This window comes from Equus asinus, chromosome 14 (genome assembly GCF_041296235.1).
Source record: "Equus asinus isolate D_3611 breed Donkey chromosome 14, EquAss-T2T_v2, whole genome shotgun sequence".
NCBI classification, from domain to species: domain Eukaryota; kingdom Metazoa; phylum Chordata; class Mammalia; order Perissodactyla; family Equidae; genus Equus; species Equus asinus.
The window spans coordinates 37,488,970-37,511,792 of NC_091803.1; the positions used below are offsets into that span (position 1 = coordinate 37,488,970).

The 22,823-nt window shown below is 45.2% G+C and overlaps 1 protein-coding gene across 1 annotated transcript in view; it reads right to left on the bottom strand.

Annotated features, from left to right (window-relative positions):
- BMERB1 (bMERB domain containing 1) overlaps nt 1-22,048 on the bottom strand; it is a 111,096-nt gene extending 89,048 nt beyond the window's left edge. The window contains exon 1 of the mRNA XM_070484887.1: nt 21,762-22,048. Coding sequence (XP_070340988.1) covers nt 21,762-21,867 — 106 coding nt within the window. The 5' untranslated portion in view covers nt 21,868-22,048. The remainder of the gene's footprint in view (nt 1-21,761) is intronic.
- Between the last annotated feature and the right edge of the window lie 775 nt (nt 22,049-22,823).

The window sequence follows — 22,823 nt, forward strand, 5'->3', positions numbered from 1 at the left end:
GCATCGTCCTTTCTCTGGTCATAGCACCTCGAGTGTATTTCCGTGGGAGAGGACAGATCACCCGTGGGATGCTGGCTGGTGGGACGAGCAGTCAAGATGCCCCGTTCTTCCGAGCCAAGGGTTGGGTACACATCTAGCTGGGCCAACACACACATGCTGTGTTCTGCCCATGTTTGGCTACGGCCTTAGCTTGGCTGCCCCCAACCACCATGCAGCCACTTTTTGCTCACAGAGCTTGTCCTGTGAGTGGGAGGGTCAGTGCCTGACAATAGCTGCCAAGGTCATGCTTGGGAGGAGGCAACAGGAAGTGGGAAAAGCTTGTAGGGTTCAGGGTGCCTTTCATAGCTTCTCATTTTGGGTGTTTTCACACACAAGGGGTAGGATTATTTTCAAGCAACAGGAACGGACTCTGGTTAACACAGAGGTTTTCTCCGTTCTCTCCAGGGTCTTGAATCTCGAGCACAGTATCCCAGGGATGCAAAACAGTGGGGCAGCTCCAGCCTGACGACAGCGCCCTGAATTTCCTGCCACATGGAACTTTATAGTTGTCACAGTTCCTTTTCTTTTGGAGGCCCGCCTATTTAGCTTTTTCTTTGATTCTGGAAGGATTTCCACATGCTTCTCCTCAAGTTTTCATGATTTGCAAATTTATTTACTTCTGACCCACGGTAAGAAATACACAGAGTGGCCCAGTATTTACATACACAACTAGGCATAAGTGGAATAAAAGTTGCACAAAATAATATTTACCCTTACTCCCTTAGATGCATCCTTATATTTTCTAGCCTCTTCTGTTTCATTTTTTAAATTCTGGTTGCAACCCCTAAGAGTGATCTGAAGTCTCTTTGGTGGGTTGTCCCACTGTTGGAAAGTCTCTGAGCTATCCAGGGTCAGCTTCTGTTGCTTGCAAATAATCCTACTTCCTGTATATGAAAACCCCAAATGAGCAGCTACCAACTCTGTAAATTTTCTCTCGGGCAGAGCATTCTCCTCAGCTACAGGACAAGCTCTACGAGCCAAACGCCAGCGAGCGGTGGAGCCAAGCATAAGAGCAAAGCCAAACACAGCTGGAAATTTCTCCTCCTGCAGCAATCAAAACGTCAGCTGTGGGGTCGGCCTCATGGCCTAGTGGTTAAGTTTGTGCACTCTGCTTCAGCAGCCCAGGCTTCATGGGTTCAGATCCCAGGTGTGGACCTACACACCACTTATCAAGCCATGTTGTGGTGGCATCCCACATACAAAATAGAGGAAGACTGACACAGGTGTTAGCTCAGTGACAATCTTACTTGAGCAAAAAGTGGAAGATTGGCAACAGATGTTAGCCCAGGGCCAATCTTCCTCACCAAAAAAAAAAAAAAAACGCAGCTGTGATCTGACTGTCTTTTTGGCTAGGTCAGGGGTCGAAAAACCTGCCGGCTCACCAACCCACTGCCAGTTTTTGTCTGGCCTGTGAGCTAACAAAAGCCTCTACATTTTTAAATGGCTGGGGGAAAAAATCAAAAGAAGAATAATATTTTGCGACCCGGGAAAATGATATGAAGTTCAAATTTCAGCGTCCATAAATAAAGTGTATAAGGAACCCAGCCATACCCATTTGTTCAAGTATTCATCTCCGGCAGCTGTGGGCCTACATCAGTAGATGGACGACCGTATGGCCCACAAAGCATAAAATATTTACTACTTATTCTGTACTATCTGTATAGAAAGTTTGCCGACTTCCGGCCTAAGCACTAGAGGGAGATTAAAAATGCAGTTAAGGCTTGGTCCTTGCTCTCTAAGAGTTTATAATCAATGGGGTAAGACAGTCCCTCAAGTCACTGAAACAAATCCAGGACCCCTAAGCATTAACCTGCACAGGATGGAGAAGGTGTGACAGGAGGTCCGACATGGAAAGAACTCTTCAAAAGAAGAGGTGTGGTGGAAGGAGGGGGGGCTTCTGGAGGAGGTGAGGCCGGAACCTTTGGCAATTCCTGAATTTCTATGTAGAAGGGGCTTGCAGACAGCAATCTGGTTGCAGACTTGAAGCTACATATACATTTTCCTTTACATAAGAGGGGGGAGTCGATGATTCATATCAAATAAAGCGAGTAGGGGAAGCAGGGAGATAAATGGACCTGCCACCGAGGCAAGAGAGAACCAAGTTTAAGCAGAAAAGAAGACAGAAAGAGGGTGGAACGGCACAAGAAGGGAATATCAACAATAACGACAACAATAATAGTAGCAGCTACCATGATCAGGCCCTTGTGCTCTGGGCACAGTGTTCAAAGCCCCACAGGCACTAGCTTGTCGAATGCTCTGGGTGACTGTCTGAGATGGGTACATGTTACCCCATTCTACAGGTGAGGGTGTGGAGGAGACCCATCTAACGGACTGAGGGGTGCCTTTTAGAGCGTGGAGGGAAATCAGGTACAGTTGGGAGGGAGGCGAGGTGTGAATTATGGAGGATGAAGACCAGGCAGAGTGCATTATACTCCAATTAAGAAGAAAAAACAACCAATCAACAAAATATGGGAGAGGAGTTTGTAATTGGCGTTGGAGGCAAAGGGAAGTTTTTGCGAAATGGAGAGAGAGACTGAAAGGAGAGGGATAAAAACCCTGGTCAGGGGCTGGCCCGGTGGCGCAGCAGTTAAGTTCGCATGTTCTGCTTCAGCAGCCCGGGGTTCGTGGGTTCGGATCCTGGGTGCGGACATGGCACCGCTTGGCAAGCCATGCTGTGGTGGGCGTCCCACATATAAAATAGAGGAAGACGGGCACGGATGTTAGCTCAGGGCCAGTCTTCCTCAGCAAAAAGAGGATTGGCAGCAGTTAGCTCAGGGCTAATCTTCCTAAAAAAAATACAAAACACCCTGGTCAACAGCAGAGCGGGCAGAACAGAGGGCAGGAGGCCAGCTCCAAGGCGGCTTTCATGCATCCTCGGAGAGGCTATCAAAGATTCCCACGGTCAAGAAATCTCCATCACTCGCCTATCAAAGATTCCCACGGTCAAGAAATCTCCATCACTAAATTTCTTCCAGTGATTTCCAAACTTATCCACCACAGCGCTCCCTTTTTCTTAGAAAACATATTAACAGCTGCTATTCCTCCAAAAATGGTTTAGAAAATGCTGCCTTCGAGAAAAGTCCCATGGTCAGACGAGAGAGCATTTTATTGGACAACGAGCATCCAGATGGCTGAGTTTATAAATGCGGCGAAAAGGCAAATGGCTACACGGATTTCTGTCTTTAAATCCTGCCTCTGGTATGCTCCTTTGTGGAGTCGTCAGATCTTTACACCCCCAGCAGCAGCACACACCAAGTTGGCGAATAATGGAACGCCTAGGGGTTTAGCCTCACTAGCCAATTTTGAGTTGCTTTGCTTTATTTTTAGATCATGGAAATGGCAGCTGAGTAAATATTATAAGTCTAGATACCTGATTCTGATCCCACAGAGGCCAAAGTAATTTCTCTTTCAAGGCCGTTTTTAGAAGCTTGTTAGCTGCTGGTCCAGCATCGCTGGCTCCCCAGGAAGGGAAGCAACTTAACTCGGTTGCTTAGAAATCAAATACCTCAATGCAATTCTGCAGATGTGTGTTGAACTCCCAGTGCACGCCCATCCCTGTGTTAACAGCCTCTTCTTTGAAAGGCAGATATGTTAACCAGGCAGGGTTGATAGTTATCAGCCAGAGGATGATAGGGGAATGACTCTGAACTCAAAAAATAAATGAATTTTAAAAATTAAAATTTATATCTACGGAGTGGATAACTTCAGTTTGCAGAGCAGCTCCATGGGTATCCAGCAAATGCTGGATTTATCCCTCTCAGCTTCAGTCAAGCTGAACATCTGGATGATGCTTTCAAAAGCCAATAAAATAGCCAACAGTTGGCATCAAGAGATGAACATCTGGATAACTAATGGACTGAATGCCCCTTCCTTTTTCAGGGCCCCTCTGGACTCCATGTTTTCAAGCACAGCATTTCAACGGACCGGGTTTCCTTTGAAATAACTTTCCGCTCTCAAGGATAATTTTCTTAACTGTAACTCTTGAAAACTAGTAGCTTTCTTTGTGCTTGAAAATTGTGGTTAATTAAGAATGTGAATTAGCAAACAAACACAGAGACAGAGATTGGATTGGTGGTTACCAGAGGGGAAGAGGGGAGGGTGGAGCACAAACAGGAGCATTAGGCACGTGTGTGTGGTGACGGATGGTAATTAACGTTTGGGTGGTGAACACAATGTAATCTACACAGAAATCGAAATGTGTAACGATGTACACCTGAAATTTATATAATGTTATAAACCAATGTTACCACAACAAAATAAATGTAAAAAAAAGAAAAGAACCTGAATTCTCAGTTCTTCCTCTTCAGGAGAGCGTGCAGGTCACACAGGGAAAACGAAAGTGCTTCAAGGGAAGACCATGCAGAGGCTAGAGGTCACCTCTCAAGGTTATCCTTAACCTGGAGTCATGCATCGCTCAACAACGGGGACAGCTTCCAAGAAATGCGTTGTTAGGCAGATCCATCGTTGTGCGAACACCATAGAGCACACTTGCACAAAGCTAGATGGTGGAGCTTACTGCACACCTAGGCTATGTGGTACTAATCTTATGGGACCACCGTGGTACATGGGGTCCGTCAGCGACCAAAATGTCGTTATTCGACACATCACTCGTAGTAGGTAGCTGATAACAGCACAAAAATATTTCACATACACATGTAAATCCTCTTCTGTCTGGTAGAGGTCCAATGACTTCCCTCTCCTTCACAGAAAACTCAGCTTTATTTCTATTTGCACCTTCATTTCAATATTCCTGATCTAGAAATTAGTCTGTTTTCAGATTCTTTCAAACTGGTTATAACATCTACCTGGTTCCCTCCTTGACTGAGAAGAATAAAATCTTCAACACGTGTTCATTTTTATATCTTTGCAAGAGTCATGATTTTACCTTTTTCCTGAAAATTATCTTTTAATAGTAGCAGAGGAAGTACGTTAATTTTTTTCCATATTCCCTCAAATATGGCCTTGTCTCCTGCCCTCTCTCTTATTAGAACTAGGGGTGAATGTCTACGGCGTCTGACAGGTTGTCATAAAGTAGTAGGCTGTTTCTCCGAGAAACGCATTAGCTAATGGATAATTATCTTTTCTAAACATAGTTTATTGTGTTTCCTTTCTTTTAGAAAAGGAGTTAAATTAATGGAGAGTCTAGTCCACCAAAAACAGCTTATGCATCTCTCCATCCATGACACATTCTTGCATAAATTTGGTACTAATAATTATAGCAATAGCATCTTTGTATTCAGAAATGGCTGATGGATCTAGGGCAACAAGACACCTGGGTTGAATTGTTTTCCCAAGAGCAATGACAAATTTTCAATTTAGGATTTAATAATTCATTTTACTCAGAGCTTTCGGATATTGGCCATCACGGTTTGGTAGAGAAAGTCCTTTATTAGGAAAGGAGTTCTTATTTACTTCGCTGCTTTTGAATACACAGGATAAATGGGTTGGAGTTCTACTTCTGTTACTGCCTAGCTGAGCACTTGGGAAAATCATCTTCCCTCTGGGCCAGGGGCTCCTAATCCGTTTTAATTGTATTATAAGCTACTCAGAGGTATTCTGATGTACAACCACAACAGACAATTTTTTGCTGGTGCAAACCAGCAATGACAATTTTTATCCTATGCCCTATAAATAAAACAGAAGGAATTGAATATAAACACAGATAGACGTATATACACACTGTCCTTTTTTTTTTTTTCGGTGAGGAAAATTGGCCCTGAGCTAACATCTGCAGCCAATCCTCCTCCATTTTGTATGTGGGATGCTGCCACAGCATGGTTTGATGAGCAGTATGTAGGTCCGCACCCGGGATCTGAACCCGCGAACCCTGGGTCACTGAAGCAGAGCATGTGAACTTAACTGCAACACCACTGGGCCAGCCCCACACGCTGTCCTTCTTAAAAGGAGGAAGAGATACCCAACGCATCAGGAATACCTGATTTCTTAGTACACTTCTATACTAAGAAACTCATCTCAGAACACTAAAAGAGAAACGAGGCATTCTTTCTTCTCCCCCACTGCACCAAAAGAAGTGCTCATTCCAGTTTGCAAAAATTGAGATGTCATCTTTCACCTGGTGTGCTCGGCTTTCTTGGTCCTTTTCATTATTGTCCGTGCACTCTTCTGGGTGGTAATAAAGAAGAAACGGTCAGCCCCTTCACACAGATAATGTTCCAGAGAAAACTTAGAGTCCATGTTCTCTGGGCTGACATAAATCCCTTTCATTTTGGTAGCAGAGTTAAGAGCGATTGTTTGAAGTGTATTTCTATTCATCCACCTGAAGCATTTTCTTTGTTATAAGCGAAAGTGACAATTTCTTCTTCACTTCGATTTGTAGTAAGTAGACATCTTCCCAGGCAGGAAAGCCCTGAGGAAAATCAAATCCATTTTGCATGGGGAGATTTCTTTGTGCTTCAGGAAGGTCATAATCATGTTTCTCTTGGCTTAATCCTGAGCACGTCCAACACAGATTTTTTTTTTTAAATTGAGGTCATCTTGGCTTATGACATTATATAAATTTAGTGTGTACATTGTTATATTTCAGTTTCTGTATAGACTGCATCTTGTTCACCACCAAGAGTCTAGTTTTTATCCATCACTGTACACACGTGCCCCTTTATCTCTTTCACCTCCCCCCCACTCGCTTTTCTTCTGGTGACAGTAATCTCTTCCCTTTATCCATATTTTTGTTTATCTTCCACAAATGAGTGAAATCATAAGGTATTTGTCTTTTTCTGTCTGGCTTATTTCGCTTAACATAACACCCTCAAGGTCCATCCATGTTGTCATGAACGGCACGATTTTGTCTTTTTTATGGCTGAGTAGTATTCCATTGCGTATATATTCCACATCTTCTTTATGCATTCATCTGTTGATGGGCACTTGGGTTGCTTCCACATCTTGACTATTGGGAACGATGCTGCAATGAACATAGGGGTGCTTTATTGACAGTGCTTTGTATGCGTGTGGACAGATAACTGTGGGAGAGCTGGAGAAAAAGGAGAGCAGGAACCTAGGGACCAAGATGAAGAGATGGGATAGGAAAATTCTTTGGACTCTTCTGCATCATAAAATTGGAGAACCTATATCAAAAAAGAATTAGACTTGATCAGTGGTTCTCAAGTGGGGACAATCTTGCCCCTCTAGTGAACATTTGGCAGTGTCTGGAGACATCTTTGATTGTCACAACTGTGAGGAGTGTGGGGGCTGAGGGTGGTGCTATTGACATCTAGTGGGTCAAGACCAGGAATGTTACTAAACATCCTACAATGCACAGAACTGTCCCCCACAACAAAGAATTATCCAGTCCCAAATATCAAGGTCAACAGTGCCAAGGTTGTGCAGTTCTGGGACAAATGGACACCACATTTCCTTCCAGGCCTAAGATATCATGATGCTAAAACACAGTTTCCAGTCCCTAATAAGAAATATATTGCTATGGATGGAATTACGTTTCCAAAAATTCATATGCTGAAGTCCCCAATGTGACCGTATTTGGAGACAGGATCTATAAGGAGGTAATGAAGGTTAAGCAAGGTTGTAAGGACAAGGCCCTGATCAGATAAGATTAGTGGCCTTGTTAGAAGAGACATCGGAGAGCTCGCACTCTGTCCCTCTCTCCCTTTCTCCTTATGCGCTTGCACAGAGAAGAGGTCATGTGGGCGCACAGCGAGACGGCAACCTCCTACAAGCCAGGAGTAGAGGCCTCAGCATGAAACCACATCACCAGTACTTGCTCTTGGACTTTCCGGCCTCTAGAACTGTAAGAAATAAATTTCTGTTCTTCAAGACAACCAGCCCATCGTATTTTGCTATGACTGCCAAGCAGACTGAAACAGCTAGTTATGGTCATCACCATTGCTAACATATTCTTACGCATTTACTATGTAGGCTAGGGACTGTGCTACACATTATATACACCTTATCACACTCACTCCTCAATATGCCCCTGGGAGGTGGGAATTGTTATTATCCTTCCAGAAGAGTAAATGAAGGCCCAGAAAGGTTACATAACTAGCCTGAGATCAGCCAGTTAGTAAACGGAAGAGGTGAGCTTGGAACCCAAGCAGCCTGACCTCTAGTTAAGAATCCGTATATTTAATTATCCCAAGATACCACCTTCCCAAATTGTCTCTCTATCTACTTGAAATCATAAACTTCAAGGGAAGATATGATAAAGAAAAGGGCCAGGGCAGGGTGAAATTGCCCGAGAATGTGGAAGTCAAAAATCTCTGTATCTTTCTCAGAATGTTAAACATGGAATTACCACGTGGCCCAGCAATTCCGCTCCTAGAAATATACCCCAAAGAATTAAAAACAGGTACTCAGACAAATACTTGTTCACAAATGTTTGCGGCAGCATTATTCATAACAGCCAAAAGATAGAAACAACCCAAATGTCTGTCAACTGATGAACGAACAAACAAATGTGGTGTATTCATAAATGGAATATTATGCAGCCATAAAAAGGAATGGAGGGCTGGCACATGCTACAATGTGGATGAGCCTTCAAAACATGCTAAGTGAAAGAAGCCAGACACAAAGGTCACATATTGTTATGATTCCATTTATATGAAACATCCGGAATAGGCAAATCCATAGAGACAGAAAGCAGTGGTTGCCAGAGATTAGGGGAAAAGGATGCATGGGAGGGACTGTTTAATGGGTACAGGGTTACCATTTGGGGTGAAGAAATGTCTTGGAATTAGATAGAGGTGATGGTTGCATCACATTGTGAAGGTACCAAGTGTCACTGAATTGCACACTTTCAAATGGTTAAGGGTTAATTCTATGGTATGTGAATTTTACCTCAACAAGAGAAATCTCTATCTTGGTGGAGAAGAAAGATGCATCAAGCTAACCTAGTCCCAGCTTTGGATAAGCTTTTGAGGAATAACAAAACTCTGCTCTAAGGCAGAACTGATCCCTAGGAAAGAGAACCTCTTGGGTCCTGGGACCCAGCCCGGTCACCTTGCCCCCTGCTGGGCTGGTCCTCGGAGGTCATTTGCACTGGTTTTAACCACCAAGATGTGCTCCGGGGACGTCTTCTCTATGTCTATTTAAACAGAATGAAGATGGACCGATCCTGCAGCGGTGGACGGCGGGTCTCCAGCACTAACACAGCACTGCAAACAGAGTGGGCGAAATGGTCTCACCTGGCATGCTGGGTGTGGAAGAACCAAATGGAAATAATTTAAGCATTTTCGTTCATTGTCAAAGTGATGGCCACTTCTAAGAGCTACCTGCTAAAAGCATCACACCCCTGGAGTAAGGCCTGGACAATTCTCTGGCTTTCAGCTGTCTTAATTCCTTCCTGGACAGAGGAGGCTTCTATAGACTGAATGTTTGTGTTCTCCCAAATTCACATTTTCAAATCTAATCCCCAATGTGATGGTATTAGGAAGTGGGGCTTTTGGGAAGAGATTAGGCCCTGAGGTGGACCCCTCATGAATGGGGTTAGTGCCCTTATAAAAGGAACCCACCAGAGGTCCTTCACTCTCTTATTCCCTGTGAGGACACAGCTACAAGACTGTTGTCTATGAACCAGGAAGCCCTCACCAGATGCCGAATCTGCTCACACTTTAATCTCGGACTTCCCAGCCTCCAGAACTGTAAGAAATAATAAGTTCCTATTGTTTATAAGCCACCCGGTCTATGATCTTCTGTTATAGGAGCCCAAATGGACTAAAAGGGGTATAAACAGGAAGAGACACGAGTTAGGGAAAGATGAGTTTGTCCCTTCCTCTGCTCATTACTGTCTATTTCCTGAATTTATTTCCAAGACAGGGATTATGGAGAGTGAGTTGTTTCATTTTCCAGCCCTGGGGATCACCAGGAGAAAGCTAGCAAGAGGGAACTGCAATGAGAGGAGATCTGAATGAGAAGGTCGGCCCTGTGATGATCCAGATGTTTAAAATAGGGTTCCACAAACGATTTCAAATGCCGCTCCCTTTTAAAAACATGGAATACCAACGGAATTTAATACAGTTGGAAGTCTACCAATAACTGGAGAGAGAAAGGGATGGACATCTTAACCAGACGGTCCTAGATTCAAATCCCATCTCCATTGATCAATGGGGAAAGATTTTCATCTCTTTGCTCCTGGATTTCCATATATACAAAAGACAAGCAATGTTTTATCTTATAGAGTTGTGGTGAGGATTAAATCAGATAAAAGTGTATCTCTTCAATTCTGAGACTCACATGTTTTCCCCCACATTTTAACATTTCTGAAGTTGGGACACCCCGTCTCCCATCCCACAAATACGTAATTTAACACAAATGTATATGTGGATTTTTTTCCCAGTGAAGCATTTTTTTAATTTTCTTTTTTTGCCGGGCTCTCCATTGCCGCCTCCTCTCTCAGCCCCCTACATGAGCCCTGGCCCCCATCTTTTCCCTCAGGTAGCCCATGGCAACAACTCATTACCCATTCTTCCATATTTTTCTCCATAGTCATAAAATCACACACACATATACAGATACATATTATATGTGCTATAGAGGGAGAGTAACACAGACACACAGACAGAATTTTGTTTTACAAAAATGAGATCCTGTTACATACATTTTCCTGGATCTCACTTTTCTCCCTCAATAATACTTCTAAGACAAGTGTCATTGCTCTAATTTATTCCTTTTTAGTGGCTCCCTAACATTTCACAGTGGATGAACAATAATTCATTCATTCATTCTTCTACTGAGGAAGCTTCACTTTGTGTACGGTTCTGGGTTTTTTTTGCACATAATTTCTTTGTTTACTGGTGTTTTTATTTCTACTGGATAGAGTCTCAGGAGTCAGACTGCCAGGTCAAACCACATGAGTATTTTAAATTTTAATAGATGTTATCCTATTGCTTTCCAAAAAGACTGGAACACTCAATAGTTTCACCAGCAGTGTCTAAGATGACTCTGTTCTCTGCATGAAATTAAAAGGCTCTTTAACGGATAGTACATTTAACGTGGCCATGCTGGGTTTTTTTGTCTCTGTTGTTCCAAAAAGGTGTGATTGACTGTGGGTGGTGCCCCCCACCTTGGCTGACATCTAAGAACTAAGGAGATATGGTTTAAAAGTAAAGCACCTAACCCAGCCTACACCCATCATAGCACCATCAGTGTGCCATCAAGTAGCAATAATGGTCCTATTCCGGTTGCTTTCTATCTGACCTGAAAAATCTTGCATCGTTCCCTCGAAGCAGGAAAGCAAGGATGCTAATCTAACTGCAGCATCAGGAACAAACCGTCTGAACCAGGAGATGAGCGGGCAATCCAGACCAAGGCTCCAGCTAACATTATTTATTTTTTAGTTTGATTATTTCAAAGGTTTACAAAACATGATTAAATCATTGGCACTTCAGTCTGTGTGGATTAACAGCCACCCAGTTCGGCAACTATTGATTGAATGACAGGCTTCTGAGCGCTGGGCAATGTGGTAGACACCGTGCATTCAGCATTCAGCAGTGGATGCAACACACAGGGTTTCTGTGGTCACGGCGCTTGCAGGAAAACAGAATCAAATCATTGCACTCAGGTTAACCCATAAAACTTGGTTTGATCCTATTAAGACTCATCTTCTCAAGGGCCTGCAAAAACACGCCTGTAGCAACACAACGGAATTAATCTCTGGACCACATCTAGCTAAGAGGGCATTAGGTCAGCAAACTGACCTGAATTCTGCTTCTGAAGGACTGGGAGAGACGGCGTCATCTCTTGGTCCTTTGGTCTTGCATCGTCAGAGACAGGGACTGCCCCCAGTAGACCCTTTTCTTCCCCCCAGCTTTACTGAGGTATAATTGACTAAGGAGATTGTAAGATATTTATAGCATATATCATGGTGATTTGATATACATCTACCTTGTGAAAGAAGTCCCACCATCTAGTTAATTAACACATCCATCACCTCACACATTTATCTTTTTTTTTTTTTCTTTTGGGTGAGAACATTTAAGTTCTACTCTCTTAGCAAATTTCAATTACATAATGCTGTGTGATCAACTATAGCCACCAAGTTTTACATTCAATCCTCAGAACTTATTCATCTGATAACTGATAGTTTGTACCCTTTTTACCAACCTCTCCCTGTTTCCTCATCCCCCAGCCACTGGCAACCACTTCTGGTACTCTGTTTCTAGGAGTTTGACTTTTTACTCTTTTTTTTCAGATTCCACATATAAGTCATACCATGCAGTATCTGTCTTCCTCTGTCTGAATTACTTCACTTAACATAATGCCCTCAGCATCCATTCATGTTGTTGCAAATGGCAGAATTTACTACTCTGTCATGATTGAATAATAATCCATTGTGTGTGTGTGTGTGTGTGTGTGTGTGTGTATACACCACATCTTCTTTATCCATTCACCCGTTGGTGGACATTTGGGTTGTTCCCATATCCTGGCTATTGAGAATAACGCTGCAATTAACATGGGGGTGCAGACATCTCTTCGATATCCTGTTTCACTTCCTTAGGATATATAGCCAGAAGTGGGATTGCTGGATCAAACGGTAGCTCTATTTGTATCAGTAGACCTCAGATCACCTGATCTGGAACTGCAGAACTGCATCCATCATACTCAAAGTGCTACTGTACTCTCAAGAGCTTAGCATGATACCCGCCACATAAGGGCCATCAGTAAATATGTATTGAATGGATGAGTGAATGAATGGATGGATGGACGAATAGATGAATGAATGACTTACCTGTTACGGAATTTAAAAGGAACAGAATAATTAGTGTCATGCATTGTGGTCCTTTTCCAGTTTGGATTGTACGGAATCCAGACATACTTGTCACCATCCTGTAACACAGTTGTATATGCATAATATGCCCCTGGAAACCCTGGTTTAGTGCACGCAGCCTGGATGGTCGTGTCCTTGCTCAGTCCTTCGCTGCTGTACCCTTTCCCTGGGATGAATCCTTAACCTTCACGCCTACTTCCAAAGGAGCATGATAATTCCTGCCCTTTGCCTTTTCTTATAATCAGCAAATTAGAAAACACAGGAAAAGTATAAATTGGAAAGTGCTATATAAATGGAGGGGGTCATTATTGTTACTTCTTCCAATACTCATAATCCCTGTATCTCTTTAAACTCTATCGAAGTGAAAGTGGGCAGCACTGATGCTGATGTATTTAAAGTCCTAAGACCCCAGGCCAACAATTCTATTTCCCGTCTCTCACATTGCCTCACATAGCAGACCCTCTTTCTTTCCCATCTGTAATCAACCACCAATGTTGTTTCCCTTCAACACATCTAACTGGCCCCTTCCTCCCAGCCCATGGCCACTGCTTTAGACCCCAGCCCAAGTGACCTCCTGAGCAGATGAGTCCAAAACCCTCCGGGTTGGTCTTCCCACCCCAGGGTCCCTGCCCTTCCATCCAGTCTACAACCACCGCCAAAGAAGTCTTCTTAAAATGCTCCTTTCTTTACCTCTGTCCCTTGTCCTGCGATGGCTCCATACAGCCTGTCGTTTGTAATCTGCCCAAGCCTAGTGGCCCTGCTCAGTCAACCCTGCACCTCACAGCTCCCCCAATGCAGCCAAGTGCACGCACACCTCCAGCCATCTCCACACACGCGTTGTCACCTCCATTCTTTTCCTGAGGCTGGTCCACCCACTTCAACTTCTTTCTTTTATTTCTCTCCAATTATTTAACTACCACCCAGTTAGGGCCCACTTTATCTCCTGTTCTATCAACATCAGTATCATCAACACTGTCACCATCACTTACAGAGAGCACCAGGCTTTGTGCAAGGGCTTTCACATATCTCACTGAATCTTCTCCATTACCCCCTGAGGCAGGTCCTGTTATTTTACAGATAAGAAGACTGAAAATCAGAGAAGTTAAGTAACCAGCCCAAGGCCACACAGCTAATACATGATAAAGCCAGGATTCAAATGCAGGCAGAGCTTCCACTCCCGAACACTAGACTCATCTGCCCCTATATGGTCCATGAAGTCTTTCTTGATCACCCAAGAGAGGGAGGCCTTCTCTGTGAAGCTACAAGTCTTCCTCAGAATGGGAAGGCTCTTCCCACTGCATTTCTGTGAATGTCTTCAAACGAAAACCAAACTTTATCCTAGGAGTCTGGTCCTTACTTACTTACATCCCACTTGGACCCTGCAGGAAATGGGCAGACAAGCGTTCTCCTATCCAGCTTCCTGTGAACTTACCCTGGGCTCCGAAACACACTCCCCTCCTGCTCTGGTCTTGTCTCCCTCACTCTCTCCGAGCCTGGCAAGCATTACTGGTCCATTTTCAGTTCCCAGGTCAAAGGTGCTGTTTCATGTCTGTCTTCACAGGTGCTGTTCCCTCTGCCTGGAATGCTGTTCCCCTTAATCAGTGACAAAATACTGTTCATCCTTTCAGGCTACCCCAAGGGTCCCTTCCTCTCCCAGACCCCAGAACAGCCCCTCAGTGCCACCACTTGGACCTAGTGTATATTTGTGTTAGTATATGAATTACGCCTGTATTTTAAAGATTTCTTTGTTATTCTGCTTTTTAAAAGTAATTTTATAACACGTATTTTTATTGGGGTAAAATACACATAACATACAATTTACCATCTTCAGCATTTCTAAGTGTATGGTTCGGTGGTATTAAGTACATTCCCATTTTGCAGATGTGGACACTGAGGTCGGGGAACTTAAGCAGCTTGCCCAAGATCGCAGTGCTGGGGAGCAGCGCAGGGAGGATGGGAACACAGCCAGCCAGAGAACTCCCTGCCGGTGGGGTTGGATCTTCTTCATCTCTGTACCTCTAAGCCAGCCCCTAGTGGGGCCTCAAGCCTGGGGAATAAGTGAATGGTGAAGGAACACATGGCCTGTGTGGTGAGCATCCTGGGAGCAGCTATGGGATTGGTGTTCCGAGGGCTACGCTTCAACAGCCTCCAGCTGTGCTGGTCTCCAACCGCAGGCTCATCCAGGTGACAGGTGGCTCATAGACCCTGAGTGAACCGGACAGACCCCAAGTCCCATGATGCTCGTAAGAGCCAAAGTACAGGAAAAAAAAGCTGGCGCCTGGCCCCTGGCCTTGGGGTCCCACCTCCCCGCCTGGGGCCGACAGCTCACCTGAAATGCCCTTCTCTCCTCTCTTCACCCACTGAAACCCTGCTTCACCTTCAGGACCAGGGCAAACCCCCTCCTGGCTGTCACACTGGAGTCCCCAGGAAGGGCCCATCTCTTCTTCTGCTCATTTCCCACGTGTCCCTTCCTTTGGCATTTGTTTCATTTTACTGGTGTTACAAGTTATGGTGTTCTTTACATCTGTGTCCCCACACTCCCCAAATCTGTGAGTGTCTTCAGAGTGAGGGCTTATTTCATGTCTAACCTCTGCATCATCTAGCACCATGCCAGGAATAACGGACGCTGGCTGGGAACATTTAGAATCAGGAGGGCTGGAATCAGGCTCCTGCTCTGCCTTACTTACTAGCTTTGTGACCCTCAGCAAGTTTCTTAACCTCCCTAAGCCTCAGTGTCCCCATCTGTAAAAGAGAAATAAGAACTCTGCTGACTTGGGGGCCGGCCCAGTGGCCGAGCAGTTAAGTTTGTGTGCTCCACTTTGGCGACCTGGGGCTCAGGGGTTCGGATCCTGGGCACGGACATACACACCACTTATCAAGCCATGTTGTGGCGGCATCCCACACAGAAGAACTAGAAGGACTCACAACTAGGATATGCAACTATGTACTGGGGTTTTGGTGAGAAAGAAAAAAAAAGAGGAAGATTGGCAACAGATGTTAGCCCAGGGCCAATCTTCCTCACCAAAAAAAAAAAAAAAGAATTCTGCTGACTTAATAGGGTTGTGATGAGAATTTAATAAGCTCTAGTTCATAGCTAGAACTCATTAACTACTATTATTATTAATAAGTGTTTAATAATTAATTAGAAACCAAGAATAGGCACAAATGGTTTTTCCTTCAGTTAACACATAAGAGAGAAATGCTTGCAAAAATGAAACAAAGTTATGACCAAACACAGAGAAACGTGTCCAAAGTACATACTAGCTGTGATCATATTCATAATCTTCACATTCCTGCTATTATGGTTCTGGTAATAAGTTACACAGTCAGTTGCCTACCTAGGCATGGCGCAGAGACTGTCATATCCCCTAAATCTTAACCTAGGAGACACTCATGCTGCCTTTATTTATGCCTTGTCACACCTTTCACACTCAAGGAAATTCCTATCACTTTTCCAAAATGGGATTGACTAGGAAGGAACAAGGGACACAGCAAGGATGATTACATTGGTCATCACTTGCACCCCACGGTCTTATTTTCCATCCAGCAGCCAATGTGACCTTTTAAAACCAAAAAAACAGGGGCTGGCCTGGTGGTCTAGTGGTTAAGATCACACACTCTGCTTCAGCGGTCTAGGGTTCACCAGTTCAGATGCCGGGTGCAGACCTACACACTGCTCGTCAAGCCATGCTGTGGCAGGCGTCCCACACATAAAATAGAGGAAGACAGGCATGGATGTTAGCTCAGGGCCAATCTTCCTCAGCAAAAAGAGGAGGATTAGCAAAAGATGTCAGCTCAGGGCCAATCTTCCTCAACAAAACAAAACAAAACAAAAACAGCTCATGTTAGTCTCCTGCTTAACACTCTTCTGAAGCTTCTCCTGCCATGGGAATAAAATCCATACTTTTTTTGGAACCACAACCTACAAGGCTACCCAGCCTAGTTCCTCTCTGACTCATCTCCACTCTTTCCCCTGACCCTCTGGGTTCCAGCCACCTTGGCCTTCTGTCTCTTCCTCTAACACGCCAAGTGCCTCTGCATTTGACCCGATATTTACATGTCAAAATGTCACCTCCTTAGAGAAGCGTTTCTTGACCACCGGGTGGGAAATATCCCTCCCTTATTAGTTTCTATGTAACACTTATCATTATCTAAACTATATTATTTGTTTGCTTGTGTATTATTATCTGACAGCTTCACTCCCAGCCCATGTCCCGCTTTCCCTAAATAGAAGCTCCATGTGGGCAGGAATCTTGTCTGTCTGTTCAACACTGTAGCCACAGCCCCTAGAACACTGCCTGGCACTTAGAAAGCACCCAATACCTGTTTACCGAACAAATATATAGGGGTCGGGGGAGCAGATCATGGTCATTGTTCACTTTTTATTTTAATATTTGAGATAAATTTGAATTTTTATAAAGTGCATGCACTACCTCTGTAATAAGAAAAAAGAAATAACGCCGAAACAAAATAAAATTGAAACAATCCAGCTAGCATATTTGATCAAACAGATGAAAGTAAGACAAAACCTTTCTCAAGAATCTATTATGTAGATTGCAGGCAATTCATATATTTCAGTCTCCACACTGTTTATTAAACCTGAAAAGCTGGCCAGTTTAATGATCTGCTTGCTAGTCAGTCCACACTCCTGGACTTTTAAATAACAGTCATCTCCCCTCGGCTTACGGAAAGATTGTTGTTCGAACTTTCCAATCTCCTACTCACAGGATATTTATTTCTCCCTCTATGCTTTTGCCAATGCTGTTACTTCCCAAAGCATTTCCTCCCCACTGTGCCACCTCCCTCCCCTCACCTCCTCTGTCCAAAATCTTGGTCATCCTTTAAGGCACATTCAAATCTATCAAGAAACGGCCAAAACCGACAACCATGCTTTTAAAAAGCTCCGTGCTTTTTCAAAAGGCACCTTTCTTTGTGTGTCCCTCAGTCAATTACAGTTGGTTGAAAACAACATTTTTATATACCTAACCACACTGAAATGTCACTATACATTTTCCAACTGAGTTAAAAAAAAAGAAAAACTCTCAGCTGGCGGAAAAATGCTGTCAAAGGCGGATGGGAGCAATTGCTTAGACTCTTCCTCAAAGGAGAAAATACTGGGTGGCTTTCAAGGGATCAAAAGCCATTCCCCACGCATTCCCATGAGGAGGAAGGCGGTGTGGCCACAATCATTATCTGGAATTTACAAAGAAAGGAACACAAGGAAAAACTGACTAGCAAGCTTGGAACCATCTCCTCCAAGGCTGTTGGGCACCATCACTTACATCCTATTATGACAACCATTCAGCTTTGACTGAGCACTCAGTGTGCTGGGCACCGTGTTAACCCATTATGCGCATTATCTCACTTAATCCTCCCAAGAGTCTGGAGTGTTCATCACTATTATTATCCTATCAGAAGGAGGAGATAGAGAGGACGTGACTGCCGGTTGATCTGCGAGCTGGACCCGGGCAATCAGAGACTTTTTACCTCCTCCCCTGTCCTTGGAATGTACACCCTGCCCGGCGTTCCCACAGTGGGAGCCATTCCAAGGACACAGCCTTGAGTGAGGAAGGTGTCGTAGACACCATCTGGATGGTACACGTGACCGAACCCCATTAAGGCCTCTGTGTAAACTTTCAAGATTCTGGCCGGCGGATGCAAAGATCCACTGTCTTGCAACTGCCCAAGACGAGCCTCCTATGTAAATTCACTTGCTTACTAAACCTGCCGCCTACCCATCTGGTGCGATTTGCTTCTTTCTTCAGTCTCTCTTTGCCCTCCGTGTATGGGGCCAGTTTCAGATTTCTCGCGAGAACTTCCCAAAGTCTCAAACCAGCATATCCCCATTTTACAGAGGAGATAAACTGAGGCACAGAAAGGTTCAGCAATTTCCCCAGGGTGACAAAGTGACAGAGAGTTAGAGCTGGTCTGGAGCCATTTCTCCTGGTTTCAAACCCCCACTCTTTGCTACTATACTATACACATCTTCTACGTAAAAACTATAGTTAAAGTTAAAGATAGCGGATAATACAACCTTAGCTAAAAATGACCAATTCTGCAACCTTTTCCCCCCTTTCAATTCTTTTTAAGTAACACATACTCAGTGTTTAGCATCAAATATTTAAATATGTGTAGAAGTTAAACAGAGCACAGCTTCTTTTTAATGGATCTTTCTTTTTCTCCAGCATTTCATGCATTACAACACCATCTTGGCTATTGTTATGCCATGGAATCAACAGTACTAATTTTCACACTTCATTAACAAATAAATGGAGGCCCCAGATGTTATGGATGGATTCATAGATCCTCTGGGAGTTGAGAGGGAGTCCAAAAAAGCCACTTTAATCAGAAAATGCCAGGCTGCACAAGCCAGCCCTGATTGCCTAGTGGTTAGAGTTCAGCATGCTCTGCTTCAGCAGCCCGGGTCCAGATCCTATGCTCAGAACCACACCACTCGTCTGTCAGTAGCCATGCTGTGGTGGCAGCTCACATAGAAGAACTAGAAAGAATTACAAGTAGAATATGCAACCATGCACTGGGGTTTTGTGGCGGGGGGGGGGGGAAAAGAGGAAGATTGACAACAGATGTTAGCTCAGGGTGAATCTTTCCCAGGAAAAAAAAAAAAGGTCAGGCTGCAGAAAAGAATCTGGAGATCAAAACTTGCTAAAGGCAACAATCTCAAATTTAACATTCAAAAGTGAGACTCTGCATGAGTGCTTTAGGAAGATCTCGAGTTTGAATAGGTAAAAAGGAAAAAAAAAACCCAGATTTGGAGATGCTCGCCAAAGCAGATCGGAAAATGTGGTCTTACATTTGAATAGGAAGCAAGCCTCAGCGTCTTTGATGGTTTGGAACAGAGAAGATGAGAAAGCTTTTCTGCAGGCTGTTAACAGTTTGCAGCTTAAGACTTACAAGTATAAACATTTCAGGAGCTAAAACGCTATAAACTGGGTGTTCCCTGCCATTTTTCTGTAGGTTTGAAAAATTTCCTAATAAAATGGTGAGAAAATAAAAAAGCTGTAAGAGAGTGATTAGGAAACTGACCACCACTGCAGCTGTAGTCCAGGGTGTTGCTTTATGTAATTGCTTGCAAAGGATAAAGGCAGGTCCCTTTTATAATTGAAGCAGCCGGTGCACAGTGAGCATTACCTTGAGCTCCACATACATCGTCCTACTGAATATTCACAACTAAGCTATAAGGTAGGTAACTATTACTATCTCCATTTCAGAGAACAGAGGCAGAATAAGCCCTCAAAATGTGCCGAAAGTCAGTCACATAGCCAGCAAGGAGCAGAATTCAAACTCAGAGCTTACTTGAATCCAGCTTCTATTCCGCACAGATCCAGCATTCTTTCAAGGCCACTGTGGGCTGCAGATATCAACAGGGCTGCCACATACTTATTAAATCACTGAATGTGCTCTAGGAGTCTCGCAACAGATTTAGAAAGCTTCCTGACAATGTGAAAACAATAAACCCTCATGTTCAAAGCAGAGAGGAGCTCCGCGGTCCAACAAACCTGGGTTCAAATCCTGGCTTTGCAGATTAACAGCCACATCACTGAACAAGCCCTGGTTTTTCCATCCATGGAAAGGGAGTCATATTATTCACCTCAGGAGCTGGTTGGGGGGATGGAACCAGACGATGCATTGAAAGTTCTGAGCACAGGACCTGGGACATGGCAGTCTATCAATAAAAGGCAGCCATTGTGGGTATTATTTTGAGCTTGTAGGACCCAGAGACCCTCAGCCCTGGTGTCATGCCAAACTCCCAAAGGCTTCTGAAAGGATGAAACAGGAGGAAGGACCCCGATGTAAAAAGGAGAAAGCAAAGGAGAAAGGTGAAAGGAGAAAGACATTTGATTGTGATTTTTAACTTGAACCCAAGAGAACCAGAATTCAGTTGAGCCATTCTAGGAAGATTTTCTGAATTTGTAATTACAGGGATGGAGAAAGCGCAGACACACACACACACGCATGCATGCACACACACACACAATCTTCCACCAGGAGAAGACGGGAAAAGAGCACATTTACAATACTTGGGTCAAGCATCGCTCTGAGATTGGTGCTGAGCACCGTTACCCAGCGCCAAGGCAGGAAGCTGAGGATCCTTGTGAGGGGTGAGAGGGCCTCTCCCCGGAGGCGGGAGGCGCTGTGCTGGAGCAGCAATGCAGGGCAGGGGCCCCGGGAAGCGCCCTGGGCTTGTTGCAGGGAGGGCTGGCAACCCTGGGGCCCCCGCGGTTCCCCTACACTTTGAGAGCAGGAGTTTCAACTACCGCGTCCTACTGATTCAAAGCAAAAACCCTTCGTGTATTTGGAAATGTTATTGACACCAAAATACGGTAGAGAGATCCAGCAAGGACAGTCGGTCCGTCTCCGAACCGCCTTCTAGGATTGCACCCAAACCCAAGACTTTGAATGAGTCAAGGGAGAAAGGAGAAGGAGGCGCACAGGGTTAACCTCCTCTAACCCTTTCGCTCCCACCCGCGACCCCGGAGAAGGCGGGGGAAGAAACGCTGGGAACCTGAGGTGTGCCTCGAACCTCGCGCCGGGGGAAAAGCAGAGCGGAAACCCAGCCGACACTCCCCCCTCTCCGGGGATGTGGGCGCCTTCCAGGACGGTCCCCCGGCTCCAGCGCCCAGCGCAGCCCGGGCGGAGAGCGGACTCAGCTCTCTCGGCTGCGGTAGGGCTCCTACTTTCCAGGACCCGCCGCGAGCTTACGGATCCGACACTCCCGAGTCCACCCCAGGCTCCCGGCTTAGCTGCCTAGCGATTTCCCGAGCCTGGCGGTGAAGCCCAGCCTCGAGGGTCCCCCTTTTGTTCGCGGGAGAGCGCGCCGCTGCGCAGCGCTGCGCAGCCCCGGCGCTGAAAAGCCCCGCTGCGGGGGCGCTTCCCTGGGTCCGCTCTCTACCATGCCCGCGCTCACGCGACCACCAGCTCCGGCGCACGGATCCCCAACTGTCCCCCACCCCGCCCGAGTACTCACTTCTCCCCAGTCCCTCCGCTTTCCATGCCGTCTCCTCCACCGCCCCATAGCGCCTCAGAGGCTTCTCCGTTTCCAGATGGGTAGACAAAGATTGCTTTAACTCCATCGCTGATCTCCGCGGGCAGGTCGACCGGTCTCCCTTTACTCCATCTCCACCGCGGGCTGCAGGGAGGGAGGCGGCTCCAGCCAGCAGCGTTTTAAGGGGCCGGGCGCTCGTGACGAGCCTCCATCTCTTCCGCCGCCAGGGCCTGGGAGCCCAGACTGGTACCCGGGAGGGGGGAGGAGGGACGCAGGGCGCATGCGCAACGGAGGCTTCAGCGCGGGGCGCGTGGGGGGGTGGGACTTGGGGGCTGGGTGGAGAGAAAAGGGGGCAGATGATAACTCTAAGAAGAACAACAAAAACAACTAAACTAGAACCAGCCCAAAGGGAGTAAGAACAAGGCCGCTGCTCATTCTGGAGCCTGTGGTGATGCTTTGCATGGGGTTGGCCCTGCGCGAGGCTTATGATCTGTCAGCGGGCTGCTAGGTTTTGAGTGGGACTTATGAGCGCGTCTCTCTCTGTGGGCGATGGATCCATCTTTATGAGGAGGGTGCAGAAGCGTGAGTGTGGACCTGGATCTGTGATTCCAGGCTGAGTGCATGTTTGTGAGAATCTTTATCGTTCGCATCTGTGTGCATAATGTAAATTTGAAAGGGGACAATCTTGTCTGCGGGTACCTGTGTTGACTCTGCCTGTGTTTGCATGAACTTGAGAGACACATGAAAATATTTTGGACACAAGAATAACAAAGCTGTTTGGAACATGGGTCTTCACTTTCCGGAAACCCAGAGGTTTATTTTACTAACGGAGCATGGCAGCATCAAAAATACAAAGTAAAATCAGCAGCTGAATTGGTAAAAATTAGTAATATTTATGGAATGACAGCTAAGTGCTAAACATTCTCCACTAACTCTGTGAAGCAGATGCTATTGTTTTATGGAAAATGAAACTGAGGTGCAGAAAGATTAAGTTGTTTGTCCAAGTCCTACACTCACCAAGTGGCCTGGCGGCACTTGAATCCA